Source organism: Biomphalaria glabrata, chromosome 12 (assembly GCF_947242115.1).
Source record: "Biomphalaria glabrata chromosome 12, xgBioGlab47.1, whole genome shotgun sequence".
NCBI classification, from domain to species: Eukaryota; Metazoa; Mollusca; class Gastropoda; family Planorbidae; genus Biomphalaria; species Biomphalaria glabrata.
In genome coordinates, this window is record NC_074722.1 from 26,272,641 (window position 1) to 26,287,802 (window position 15,162).

The window sequence follows — 15,162 nt, forward strand, 5'->3', positions numbered from 1 at the left end:
CCGAAAGTCATCCTCTACGGACAACTCGCAATGGCTCAAGAAAAACTGTTCGCCCCCACCTACATTACATAGATGTAATAAAACGGGACCTCAAATCAGTGAGCATCAATACTAACCAATGGGAAGACATAGATCTAGACTGCACCAGATGGAGAGAGACAGTGACCAAGAAAGCTATGGACAGCGAAAAAATATGGGCCTCAGCTCTGGAAGAAAAATGTACAATGTGAAAAATGGCCAGCTCCTCTACCTTTGAAGCGAAAGCCACCTTAACCTGCAATATTTGTGGACGGGAGTGTCTCTCCAAGATAGGACTCCACAGCCACATGAAGAAGTGTGCGAGATGAACCATAGTCATTCTACAACTGAAGGAGGCCAATTCCAAATAGGTACAATAAATAATCAACTTGATCAGAGAATGTGTGAAGGAAAAATAGCATTAACAATTATTTAAGGGGACTAAACACAACAAATTTAGCCATATCTGTGAATGCTGACGTATTAGTTTCCCTTAAACAAAATAATGAATTACCAGTAATTAATTGTTTAATTGGATAAATTTTTTAATTGATTCATGACTTGTCTAGGTCAATGAATAATTAAGCACAGTTTCAGCTTGATCCTAGAATAGGTGTGGTAAAAATAAAGTGTACACTTTTTACCAGACAGGCAGACAGACAGAGTGAGATGATATAAGCTTTGTAAAAATGAAGTTAAAAATACTCACACTCTTCATTTCTGATTCTTAAGACTTCAGCATTAGCAAGAACCATGCCATAGTAAGTAAATGCTACACCAAACCAGAGAAACCAGAGCTGAAGTGTAGATCTCAAGTATTCTCTGCTGAACACGTCTTTTAGTCTACCAAGTGGAACCTTTTGGAGAGAAAACAGAGTAACCAACCATTTAAAGTAATCTTTATAAAGAATTCTTGATCTAGAATAGCATTTGTGATAATGTTTAATCTATTGAATATTTAAAAAAAATAAGATACAAATTTTAACAAAGTACAAATCTTATTTGAGAATTATCAAGAGACTGACTTACATTTTGACTTTGTGTCAATTTACCATCTGGTAACTTAGCTTTATTTATTTTGGCTGCCTTTTCCAATATCTTTTCAGCATCATCTATATAGCCTGCACCTGCTAAAAATCTAGCTGACTCTGGAATAAACTTTTTAAAAAAGTTTTAAAATTCTGTTTCAACTTTAATAAATCCATCATACTTTTCTTTTTATTTACATAATTAAAAAAATAAATTTAAACAAAATTAAAATAAAACTTCTTTGTTGAAAAAATAGGATACTCACTAACAATCCAAAGCTTGCTAAAAGAACTGGGATTGCAGAGAATACTAAAAGCCATCTCCATCCTAATGCTGGAACCACAATCATGGCTAAAAGTATTTCAAATATACCACCGATGGTCCAGAAAATCTTTTAAAAAATTAAAAAAAATATTTAGACTGAGTTTTAAAAAAACTAAAAAAAAACAATAAAACTTTCTACTAACAAAGATTCAAATACAATTTTTATTTTACAGATAAATTTGATTTTAATATAAATAACATTTTACAAAATTGTATGTACATATAACTTAGAAAAGACTCTTACTGTTCCAAATACAAGAAGCTTTGCTCTGTATTTTGAAGGCACATATTCTGCAGTTAGTGAAAAACTGAAAAATAATACTTTTATTAAACAGCAGCTACAGCATATCACTCTGTCATCCAGACACACAAATAAAGAAATAATGTTATTACCCTTGTGGAGATCCTCCCATTCCAACACCAACTAAGCCACGGAGAAGTACTATCCAAGAATAAGTTGGACTAAATGTGGCAAGAAAACCAAAAAAGCCTATCCAGACAGTTACCATGATAAGAGTCTGAAATAAGGATTACAGACATATTTTAATATAGCCTACTTCTGTCTTGACATTTCTCTCTTCCTACTGTGTCTTTAAATAGAAGAGATAAACACATGCACACTTTTAAAGTATTGTTTAAAACTAATGCAAATGTAATAAAAACATAGCAAAGAATACATGCATCTCTTGTATAAAAATTACTAGTGAAATACTTTATGAATCTCCAACAGTACATGTTGTTTAAATTATGATAAGTTTACAATATTCTCAACAAAAAATTGTTGTATTTTATATAGTACATATTACAAAACATTAATAGCTTCAAAGTGCTTTAAAAATACTAAATTAGGACTTGCTTTTACATAAATAATATTTCTAACACTAAATAGAAAATCAACACAATTTTAAGCTTCCCCCAACTGGCCATACAAATTATTGGACTGTTGCGCACTGAGCATGCTAAAAGCATAAAATTGCGCTAAACAAAAACCATTGGTAAAAATATTTACAATTGCAAAGATTTATTATAATTAGTCTAGATCTATTACAAATTAATTAACATGTCTTTAAAATATAAATGTATATAAAACTTACTGGTTTTCTGCCATAGTTATCTCCCACTATGCCAAATAAAGGGGCACTAATCCCCATACCTATAAATACAGCCTGAAAAAAAAAAAAAAGAAGATAAATTTACAATAAGAAAGATTAGTTTTAAAATGGTATTTTAAGATAAAAGAAGATTGAGGAATAAAATTACATCTGGTTTTTGTCAATCTCAAAAACAATAATTAAATATGGTGCAAAGAACAAAGTAGGTGATTGGGTAGAGAATAAGATGGCCAAAAAATCTTGGGCTTAAATCTTGTGCCAGTTTAAGATATTCTTTTAGAAATGAAGATAATTACATTTTATTCCAAACCAGGGGATGGCAGCAGGACTGGTACAAACAAAGGACTATCATGACAACAGTCCGTAGCGCATACCACACGACCTGGCAATCATCTTTGTTGGAGGTGGAAATTGATTTTCATTTTTTTTGGGAAATTAGAGGTGTTAAATAAAACATACACAGAGCACAAGTTTTCAATTAAAACTACATAAATGATTTTTATTAGGTCTCTAGTTTGGATAATAAAGTCATATTCACTAATTTGGGAGTATCTAGTGTTTTTAGTGTTTTCACAAGGATGACACCATTGAGACACAATAATAGGATATGAATAGTATGTATTTTCTAAATTTCCATTTCAATAATTTGACAATTTTAAAATGGGTTGTAGAAAAGTGTATGGTTTGTGTGTAGGATAGAGGGGGAAGAGATAAAAAAAAAAAGATCAGGGTCTAGACAAGAAGAACATGGCAAACATTCTCACAAAGACCCATACATATAGTTATGTGTCATTTGAGAAGCACTGCGACTGATTATATAAGGTACATAACTGTTGTAATGAAAGCCACTTTGTAGTCCTCCAGCTGCCACTCACATCTAACCAAGGGAGATAATACTGACAACATCATCATCTCCATGGAGTCAGCTGCCTAGAGAAAAATAAATGAATAAAAAATTTATTTTTTGAGACAAAAATAGAATAAAATTCAACCACAAAAAAAAATTAAATCCTTAAATAATACTGATTTCATAACTGTTTAAATAACAATTAGAATCATCTACAAATAAAATGTAATGACCTCCCTTGAGTTTATAAGACAATTATGTCTCAATTAACTTACTGAAATTAGTTTGCCGACAAAAAAGATTTTCAATTGAAACCATCCAAATCCAATGGCTTCTATGGCGTCTTCCACTGTATAAGTATGAATGGTGTCGAACGTGTGTCCATTGCTTTCGGTTTTCCGCCCACTAGAAGGAGTACTCCTCTGCCTTGTTGTCTCAGAGCTCCGCATTTTTTACTAGTTGTGAAGTTGTCTCAGCCAAGATGTATTAGATCTACTCGAATTGCAAGCTGCCTAAGCCACTTCATCTCATTGTTTCTCTGTAATATTAATAAATATTTCTCTCGAATGTTATAACCTTAGATTATTCGCAAACGACTGCTTAGTGCAAATATCAATGAACACTAAATACAATCACATACACTGAAACACCACAAGAACTGAATGAATGCATATATGAGAATCTGCTTACCAGATTTACCTATTTCTGATGTAATAGTGCTATATATACGCACTGTAATTCTGAGTATATGTATTTACTTTTTAGTGATATAAAAACGAAAAACTATCATAGTATTTGTATATTAAATGAAATTTTAAAAATTGAAATATCAAACAAAACATTATGGCTCTTAATAGAAATTTATCTTATTCAATTAGTACATAACACCATGATACTTAAAATTAATATCATAATGTACACCATTTTTGTTAAGAATCCCTCCGTTTTAGGAAAATAATAGACTTAAAATCCCTTGCTGAAGACAGGCACAGAAGACAAAAAGAAAACTTATTTGTATCAGATGTGGCAAAATATGCAAGTCACAACTGGGTTTGCGAAATCATATGAAACACTAAACTTCTTAATCTTGAGATTCGAAGACCTTGCCATTATTATCTTATATAATACAGACGTTACTTAAAAAAAGAAGATGATTACATCCTAAGCGTCATGCATTTAGTCATGCATATTAACCAATGACTTCAACTCAGCCAACTATTATCATTAATAGACTCCCACATCATAAAAAAAAAACAGTAAGATTTATCAGAAGAGATTTTTTTACACTTAACCTAACAAAAACAAGGTTACAAAGACAGTTTGTGTGGAAACACAAACTCAAAATCGGCCCCCGAAGTAGTCCATCAAGGCAGGAAAAAAAGCAGGTTTTAATATTTTCAGAAAGGATGTCAGAATGAAATTCTATCAAAGGGAAATGACAGAGAAGAATGGAGAAAGAAGGTTGACAGATCTTGTGTGGTGTCCCAACGGTCCAGCAGACCAAAAGATAGGTGAAAGGGAAGAAGAAGTTCGTTCGTGGACCTGGCGTAACTAATGTCATATATATCTAATTAATCTAATTGTTCCGTAAAGGATCAATATCTTTTTCAAAGCCTCAAGAAAAAAAACAACAACCACATTTTTGTAAAAGAAAAAGAAAATCTCCCCTTCCTTTAGTTCAATGTTCCCAGGTAAATGCTCTGCACTGTAGTTCATGTGATAATATGAAAAACTACTTATCCATTGTTGTTTTAAATTATGTTCCACTTATATACATACTAGATTTTGTTCTCTTTAAAAATAAAAGTATACATTATATACATAATGTAGTAATTAGTATGACAGAACTTAGTTAGCTTAGCAATAAAACTGTAAAAAGAATATTTTTTGGACAAAAAATCTACAACCATTTACATAAATGTGTTTAAAATATGGTAAATAGTCAACTCCCTTACTAAATAGCCTCCCGTGTTTGTTACTATTAATAGTGAATAGTTGTAAAAAATGGTGTCTTTTATGAAAAAAAAACTGCTTGCTTGTTTATTTTAAAAATGAAATTTTTCACTTTCAAAAAAAAAAAAAAGTAGCCATTATATCTGAACTTTGAATGATCTAAAATATCATGATGTTGAATTTTCAATATCTTTTCTAGTTTTCGAGATCTTAATGGGACGGACTGACGGTTGGACAGACAGACCACACAAAACTAATAGCGTCTCTTCCCCTTTAGGGGGCTGATAAAAAACAACATATTTGTAAAATAATATCGATGGAGACACACTATGAAAGAAGAAACATAAAAAGGAGGACGTGTTGGGGACGGGGTGGGTTCCAACCGGCACCTTTGATAGGGTCACGGAGGTCACGTTCCAACCTAAGAACATCGTGAATCTAAAACTGCAGGGAAAGGGATCTATGTTTTGGTAGAAGAATTCGTTTGTTTTGAAGAAAAAAATATTCTTTTTGCAGAAATTATTCAAAGCGGTCAGTTATTTCGATTTCTATTTGTAAAGCAATATTGCGATAAAAACCAGTTCAACTGTTGACACGAGTTACTTCAGCACAGTTATAAAGAAAAATTACAGATGAATTTATTGACAGATTTGAGCAATTCAAAACAAACAAAACGACTGTAGCATTTATTTTAAAAATCTCAACATTAATAGTAGGCCTACCAAAATCCACATCGAGCCATTTGGTTTGGTTTGGTTTTGATTTTAGGCACATCGGCACAATTTAGGCCATGTCGTGCCTGCAGTCCCTCAAGGACCACTCTCTCTCTAAACAACAAGGGCCAGATTCTATACAGTCATATCATTAAAATCAAGGTCTATTCACAGTTAAAATAGTAAAGGTAGTAAAAATTTAATTATTTGGTAAAAATCTAATGTAAATAGTACATGTCCACAAACTCATAAATCAGATCTTCGTAGATAGCCCCACCTCCCGGATAAAGCCCAGTACCCTCTCAGGGTCGACATTATCAAATAGTGCTTTTAAATTTGTGGCTCTGAAATATTTCTCCCTGACATCCTGGTATCTGGGGCAATCAACGAGGATATGTTCCACGGTGAGGCGAGAGTCACAGTAGGCCTACTCACAAAGTGGGGGCTCCTCTCTCTTCAGCACAAAAGAGTGCGTGATGTAGGTGTGGCCAATCCTAAGTCTGGACATGGTCGTGCTACCACGCCTTGTCAGACCCTTAGATGTGGGCCGCCACCTGACATCCGCCACAATCTGCCTGAGTTTACGGTGAGTCTCAGCCTGAGCCATTTGGAATTGAAACTGGATATCTAGACATGCTATTGATCGATTTAAAAGTTGAAAATCAGTTTGGAAGATTTGAAGGTCCAGAAATGTATGTAACGCAACAAAAATGGACAGCTTTAAACAAAATGCCACGAGATTAGGCACTTATATTCGACGCACGGAAATCTTCAGATTGCTACAGTAAGGTAAAAAAAAGTTGCCATTTGGAAAGCTGACTATCGTCATATTTTTACGAGCAAGCGTTCTCTTGCATAAATAAAATTAGAAGTAAAGTACGAAGCCAACTAACAAATGAAAATTTAGAGTTGTGTTTGAAACTAAAAGCAAGATATGAGCCAAATTTATCCCAACTTTCTAAAACCATGCAAAGTTTTTGTTCAATTGTTTGTTATTGAAGTACAGGTTAGTGTTGCATGTAAATGTTTAATTGTTTAGATTTTATACTTAAATAATAAGTAATTATCTAATAATACCATATATATTTATAATTTGTTGAGTAAAAGACTATTATAAATTGATATTTTTCTTATAAATAAATAGATTTCAGGTTTGAAGCTACAAAATACCTCTTCAATATAAAAAAAGCAAATTACACACTCAAAATACTCAAAAAAAAAAAAGGGCCCTAAAAAAAGGGCGATTTTAGTTTAACCCCACCCCCCATTCAGCGGGGTTTGAAGCTAAAAAATATATAGAGAGAGAATACTGGTCCATGTGCGGCAAGAGGTCTGAAAAAAACATACATAAAGTTATATTCGTTTTTTGGTTACAAGAGAAGTTTCTTTAAGTTATTTAAAGTTTGTTTTAATTGTTTTTAATAAATATAATACGCCTACATCGGTTTCATTATACTAGCAATCTGGTACAACAATCCAACGACAGATCAACAACAATATGTAAAAGAAATATAAATTATTCAATTTCGGAAAATCGTAAGTAGCATTTGCACTAAGAGGAACATATGGGGCCTACTTTAAAAAAAAAACATTTTGTAATTACATTCATTTGACTAGCATTTACATCCATGTATAGATCTACATCTAGATGTAACGAAGACAAAGCATTTCAGTTTGTGCATGTAGCTGAGAACTATTTGCATATTTAGATTTAAAAAAAAGGTTCGCTTCAGATAACTAAATGTAGCCCACTAGCCGAAGCATTTATTTAAAGCGCAGTGTAGGTGATGATGACATCGTATTTTTGAACAGCACTGCTTCTGAGATCTATATTTGATCAAGACAGACACGAACAGACGGCACAAAACCTAAAGTAATTTGTCCAACTGTGACCAGTAAAAACAAACAAAACATAAAGTAATTTGTCCAACTGTGACCAGTAAAAAACAAACAAAACCTAAAGTAATTTGTCCAACTGTGACCAGTAAAAACAAACAAAACATAAAGTAATTTGTCCAACTGTGACCACTAAAAAACAAACAAAACCTAAAGTAATTTGTCCAACTGTGACCAGTAAAAAACAAACAAAACCTAAAGTAATTTGTCCAACTGTGACCAGTAAAAAACAAACAAAACCTAAAGTAAAAACTAGATCTAAACGTAATGTTTCATCCACAGACACTGCCCGATACTATTTACTGTCTCAAAACTCAAGTGTGAATGTTTATATCAATCGAAATGATACAAGATTCAAGTCAAGATTTAGATCTATATAATGTATGAAACAGCTGGAGCTCCTCGGAAATGTGAAGAAGTGATTTATTGTGAAGTCAAGTAAAGCTTTTTGGGGTCAAATCCGTTCGTGGTGTTAATCACCGCTAACATTATTAGCAGGATCTTCATGACACCAAGACATTTATTTAGATTAGGTCTTTGACATAATCCACACAATTTTTTTGTTGTATAATCATTTAACCTTTGGCCCTTGGCTAGTACTGCGATGGTACGAATGATTAAAGCTCGTTGGAAAAACAAGAAGAAACGAAGTAAACTGCCTAATGAAAGGTGAAAGGTTTCTGACCAAGGGGAGTGGGGGAGCTATGGCTGTGCGCAAAGTCACATGACTCCACTATACAACACTTTTTTTTTTATTTGACGATATGGTAAAAAATTGTAGCATCTCTGATCTATTAGTCATGATAACCACAGTATTAATTTCCAATGAAACACAATTTGAACCAAAGAAACAGAGCTATTGCTTTCAAAACGTTTTCTTTAGATTAATTTTTTTAAACGTTTAACACAAAGAGTAAACTAAAAACATCCTACTAAACAAGCAATTTTTTTTAAAATAAAGCTTACTTAATGGAAAGAACTCCGCATTTACACTATATCTCTCAATGACTATATAAGATAATGTAATAGTCATTTGCCTTATTCGATTAAAAAAAAACACTTATAACTAACTAAAAGTTTTTTTTTAATTGATTCAAGTTTTTTTTAGATACAATAAATAATTGTGCAAAGTTTCAACTTCATCCGACAATGCATGTTGGAGAATAAACGTCTATAATTACCCAAGGGAACAAAATTCCACATATGTAGCCATATCTGTGAATACTGAAGAATTAATTTCTCTTGGTGGTATCAAACAAAATAATTAATACAAGTAGTTAATGACAAATAAGTTAATTTTTTTTTGGTATTGATTCGTGCATTCTCGTCGCCAATGAATATTTGTGCAAAGTTTAAACTTGATCCGAGAAAGGGTGTGGGAGAAATAACGTGTTCAAAATTAGTGCAAGACTTACAGAGTGAGTGGATATAAGCTTTGTAAAAGAGATAACCCATCACTTTGACATGCAGGGTAAGGGTTAAAAACCTAAGAATGATCTATTTATATCAGGGGCGGACTGGCTATATGGCAACCAAGCAAATGCTTAGAGGTACAATGAATTGACGGGGGAGACTCGGGGGGGGGGTTAAGTTCGCGCTTACGCAAGTAATGAGTGAAAGTTACCTGGTTGTAGAAATACAATAGGCCTTCGTGTTAATTGAGGCCTATCTGAATGAACCCACTTTTGCATGCCTGCGTTGTTTTTGATGCATTAGCCTAACAAAACTTTAAGGGCAGATAACAATAGATATGCGTCGTATGTCTATCCATTTGTGAGCCAGATGGTATGATAATGCCAGGACAGATTTTACCACTCAGTCCGCCCATGATTTATATGCATCATTCATGTCATCTATCTTTATCCGTATCTACACCTGTAAAGGGCCTATCCATCCATCCACAAACATCTCTCTGTTTGTCTGATTCAAGCATCAAATCACTATCTATCTATCTATCTATCTATCTATCTATCTATCTATCTATCTATCTATCTATCTATCTATCTATCTATCTATCTATCTATCTATCTATCTATATCTATCTATCTATCTATCTATCTGTCTATCTATCTATCTATCTATCTATCTATCTATCTATCTATCTATCTGTCTGTCTGTCTGTCTATCTATGTTAATAATAATAAGTAATGTTTCTTAAACCTATAAATTCTTACCCTGTCCGATATAATGGTTAGGCTGAAGGATAACCTTTTATAAAATAGTTTGGAAATATCAGCTCGTACAGGAACATCTCCTTATAACGATAGTTTAAGCCTTAGGCTAGCTGTAACGTTAATTTTACCATATCTTTCGGACAGTCTTTCTTTTTTTCAATTTTGGTAACTTAATTAGACTACTAACCACTACTAGGCATACTATTACAAACAAAAGAATGTGTAGAATCTATATGTGTTTAATTGTGGCACTGTGGGCCTGTTAAACCACTACACCTGGTTCACATTTAATTGCATGCTAAGTTTTAAAAAAAAAAGGTTGATAGTGATTACAAGGCCCCACCCTCCATTCCCCGCCCCCCCTACAGCATGAGCTAAAAACGAGTGGATGTATTCTGTGCAATAGGAACAGATGTTGACTTGTGTAATCAGTTAGAACAGTTTGTTTTTTTCCCCAGACTGGCGATTTGTGAGTGCTGGTGTGTAGAATCATAAGAATAAGTCTATGAAAATAACGAGAAAAAATGTCTTCTTAATAACTCGTGCAGTTATGCAGGCCTATACAATTGTAGCAACCCAACTCTGTTGTACAGAGACCAATCGTTATAGAAAGCTTTAACACTGACCTGTGACGCCGCAACCTGTCTAACGTCACGACATGTGGCGTGGCAAAGAGCTATTGGTCTAAACTGCCCACAGGTTGCCACGTCATTGGTAAGTGTTCAGCACAGTTGGACACGGTAAAGGTTTTTTTTTTTTTTTTTTTTTGAAAAGTTAAAAAAAAACAACAGAAAATTAAAAACTGAATGCGCTAGCTGCTAGAGTCTACCTTTGATATGGCAGCTCCTCTATTAAACCACTCGAAAACAACATGCATAAATGTCATACGTAAGGAGTCAAAAGATTCAACTAATTGACAAATACTGTAATATTTAAACTTCTGCATCTAGATGAGAAGAAGGTTCAGGGGACTGTTTAGGAGAGACGTGAGATCCTACTTACACTAGTGTGTGCTATTTCCGTGTCTCTGTGTGCAAGGGGTGTAATACCAGGTTGATGTAACTATAATTTATTTTGCCCTCGAGACAAACTAATAACTATAAACTTTTATAAGGCAATTACATTGGTTTGTCGCTAGATCTATATAACAAAAAATAGGACTGGGCTTTTATGTTTGTGCTTACACATTTTTTGTGTTGGATCAACACAGAAAGAACATTAGAAAGATTTTATATTGTTGGCCTATATATTTTTTTAGGGCTTAAACAATTTTTTCCACCTTCTCTATTTATGAATTTTTAAAAAAGAAACTTTTGATTTTTTTTTGAAGCGTATAAAAAGCCTATTTATAATGAAATGAATTCAAAAATTAAAAAAAAATGCCATCTGTGACGCTTAGCGATTAACTACTAAAGAGTTTAGGAGTTTCGAGTTTGGAGGATAACATTTTAAAATATTGTTATAACTGCAACGCGCACCGCTATCCAGGCTAGTGCTAGAAGATAGACTAGACCTAAAAGGATGTCAACATTAGAAAGAAGAACGATTTCAGCCCAAGTCTAGAGAGCCAATATGAGGAGACTGTGCTAAGAGAAGATGTTTTGTGTACCTGTGATATCGTGTAAATAAACATCTATGTCTCGTTGAGTTTCCTCCCTTAAGTTATTACATTGGTGTCGAAGTGGGATAATAGGCAACTCAACGAGAGGAGGTAGGATTCTATCTCTGGCATCGTTAAAGCTATTACATCAGCTCTTAATTAAAGAGCTTAGACAAGAGCTTCGGGACCGAGGTTTAAAACCCGTCAGTAGCAGGGAAACGCTCACGGCTCGTCTGCATCAAGCTCTGATCAATGAAGAAAAAGATCCGGAGACCTATCAATTTGAAATTGAACCTGGGATTGTTGATGTCATTGGCAAGATCCAGGACTGTGGGGATGTATTTAAGGAACAAATGAACACGATTAGGATCATGATGGGGAACATGAGTAGGAACATAATGTTGAACAAGGTAGATGAAAGTGTATTGCAAGTACAAGGCAAATAGATCAAAGTGATAAAATTGTATCGCAATCGAAAGAAGAAATAAACTCGTTAATGAAAGGGCAGTTACTTGGTCAGGACTGTGGCTGCACAAACAGTGGTGATGGAGGCGCTGGGGATTGGAGCGCCGTCTGTGACTGTGTTGTGGGCAAGTCTGGCGGGATGACTTTCAGGGCGAGAAACGTGACAAGGATTGCTGCGACGATCTCAATGGGATATACAGAATTGAAAGAAAAGAAACAATTGAAGAAACTAGAGAATTCTGTTATGTGCCTGAAACTTTTGTTCCTGATATACCTGCAACGAGCCGGACAGATCAAGACAAACCATGAAAGCCTCAAGACCATTTCTGATTTCTTGCCTTGGATGTCGTCGGGTGAAATTGCGAATATGGGCCCCAACAATATCCGAGAAAGAAACAACGTATTTGACTTTGGCAGCGGCATAAGAGAGAACTCGATGCTTGGCAACTGCATCCAGGCGATTGACAAGAACTGTATAGGCGGCGACCTGCGTGGACAGTGCCCATGCCAAGAAACCCAGCTACAAGATCTGAACTTGACAGAAATGTGTACTTCTGCCCACATCAGTGAGAGTGACTTGAACGGTGGGGAATTATTTCCAGCGAAACCTGGTGTAGTGGTGGATGAACACTACAAGGATGTTTCATGGGCATACCTTACAGATGAAGCTGAGAAAGACTATGAGCTGGAAACCATGGCTACCTGTGGGCCTACAACTTTGTCACGATACGTTCATGGAAAAGATCCACTAACTTGGCGTCTTAGAACAACGGCCCTGGGAACTACAGTGGTCGCCACAATCTCCATTTGTGTTAAGTGGATGGCAACCCTGACCTCCACTTACTTCTCTTTGTCAGCTGGCTGGCATCAGCGACTATCTTCATGAGGTCGAAGCAGCGACCACGACATCGTCTCAAGCATAGACTGGCCAACTGGAAGAAGAGAAAGCGACGGCCGCAGAAAACTGTGCAGATGGCTTCGTAGACTACAGGCACCCTACCGTCTGTGGTTCCCTCCGATCGACCTCCACCTGAACTGTCAAACCTCCACTGCACTGTTTCTTTTCGGGACGAAAAGCTCTAAGAAGGGGGCAATGTTATAACTCTACAATGCGCACCGCCATCCAGGCTAGTGCTAGAAGGTGCGCACTGTGATAGACTAGACCTAAAAGGATGTCAACATTAGAAAGAAGAACGATTTCAGCCCAAGTCTAGAGAGCCAATATGAGGAGACTGTGCTAAGAGAAGATGTTGTTTTGTGTACCTGTGATATCGTGTAAATAAACATATATGTGCCTCGTTGAGATGCCTCACTTAAGTTATTACAATATGATAGTCACGATGACAAACTATTTCATTATTCGAAGATTTGTAGATCTTTAAAAAATAATAACCCGATACGTTTTAGAGAACACTGCAGGCTCTTCAGTTTTCTCAGCCCACTGTTGTATAGAAAGTATTTCAGGTTTTATTAGTAGCAAGGCTACTTAAGGTGGTTAAAATCTGGACACCTAGATCTAGATGTGGAGGTCTTGATATCGAAATTCGGGACTTGTCTATCGGAACTTCAAAACATGCAAAGCATATCTTTAACCTTAAATATAGTGACACGAGCAACAAAATGTGGGGCAACGCCTAACGGATGAGTCGATTGATCTCTTAATAACAAAAAATGTACATTCCTGTTATAAATAGGCGTATCTGGACGGCCTCTCCAAGTTCCGCAAAGCTAATTCATCAACAACAGACTATTGAATGATTTAAATATAGCCTACCTCCTCACTGCTAAACAGTGTCAGAATCTAGCGGGACATGTCGGTATTAACAGACTAGACATTGTCAGAATCTAGTGGGACATGTCGGTATTAACAGACTAGACAGTGTCAGAATCTAGTGGGACATGTCGGTATTAACAGACTAGACAGTGTCAGAATCTAGTGGGACATGTCGGTATTAACAGACTAGACAGTGTCAGAATCTAGTGGGACATGTCGGTATTAACAGACTAGACAGTGTCAGAATCTAGTGGGACATGTCGTTATTAACAGACTAGACATTGTCAGAATCTAGTGGGACATGTCGGTATTAACAGACTAGACAGTGTCAGAATCTAGTGGGACATGTCGGTATTAACAGACTAGACAGTGTCAGAATCTAGTGGGACATGTCGGTATTAACAGACTAGACATTGTCAGAATCTAGTGGGACATGTCGGTATTAACAGACTAGACATTGTCAGAATCTAGTGGGACATGTCGGTATTAACAGACTAGACATTGTCAGAATCTAGTGGGACATGTCGGTATTAACAGACTAGACATTGTCAGAATCTAGTGGGACATGTCGGTATTAACAGACTAGACAGTTGAACCGACCAGATCAATATTTTATTGACAAACAAGAGAAAGTCCGTGATACATATTGACATTGCAGTATCACACGGGCAATGGCTTCGATTCCGAAGATGAAGACTGAATGCACAGTATTCCACGTGACAATGCAAACCCAATTGTTCTTTCTGCCTATTGGAGAAGTGGGAGGTATAACTACAAGCGAAGACAATGCGCGGGGTTCGGTCACTAAGGTACAAGCTTCATGTTTGGTTTAATTAAATCGACTTAAGTGAATTTATTGAAATTAAATTATAGTTTGTGTTCAATCTTTTCGTGATTTCTACTTGAAGGGTTCAACTGTTTTATTTGGTAAAGAGGACTTCTGTTCTATGTCGGCCTAAACAAGGATGCGTAGCTTACATCGGACACTGGTCATCAGAAGTAACTTTTAAATGTGCAGTGACATTCATCCCACTATTCCATTGTAATAACTGTATAAAGAGAACTCTAATGAGTATTGTTTTCTTACCGATACTCGATCCTGGCGGTGCCAGAGCGTGGCTACTACACTTAATAAACAGATTTAACAGAGCGAAGAAAAAAAATGTTAATATACCAGACCTCTTTTATTCACAAAAAATAACACCAAAAAGTGCATTAGCTATGGCAGAAATTGTGTGTAGTAAACAATAACAGCAT

General features: G+C 35.3%; 1 protein-coding gene across 4 annotated transcripts in view; it reads right to left on the minus strand.

Annotated features, from left to right (window-relative positions):
* The window catches only part of LOC106053666 (putative transporter SVOPL), a 32,395-nt gene that overhangs the window by 8,154 nt on the left and 9,079 nt on the right, over nucleotides 1-15,162 (minus strand). For 2 of the 4 annotated variants that reach the window (XM_056005529.1, XM_056005528.1), the window contains exons 2-9: nucleotides 3,606-3,868; nucleotides 3,315-3,413; nucleotides 2,466-2,537; nucleotides 1,765-1,889; nucleotides 1,616-1,679; nucleotides 1,313-1,438; nucleotides 1,048-1,176; nucleotides 728-875 (exon numbers count right to left, since the gene is read on the minus strand). In XM_056005529.1, coding sequence (XP_055861504.1) covers nucleotides 728-875; nucleotides 1,048-1,176; nucleotides 1,313-1,438; nucleotides 1,616-1,679; nucleotides 1,765-1,889; nucleotides 2,466-2,537; nucleotides 3,315-3,413; nucleotides 3,606-3,779 — 937 coding nt within the window. In that variant the 5' untranslated portion in view covers nucleotides 3,780-3,868. Of the gene's footprint in view, nucleotides 1-727; nucleotides 876-1,047; nucleotides 1,177-1,312; nucleotides 1,439-1,615; nucleotides 1,680-1,764; nucleotides 1,890-2,465; nucleotides 2,538-3,314; nucleotides 3,414-3,605; nucleotides 3,869-10,066; nucleotides 10,341-14,992; nucleotides 15,108-15,162 lie in introns of those variants that run through there. The other 2 variants (XM_056005531.1, XM_056005530.1) reach the window with 2 other exon arrangements.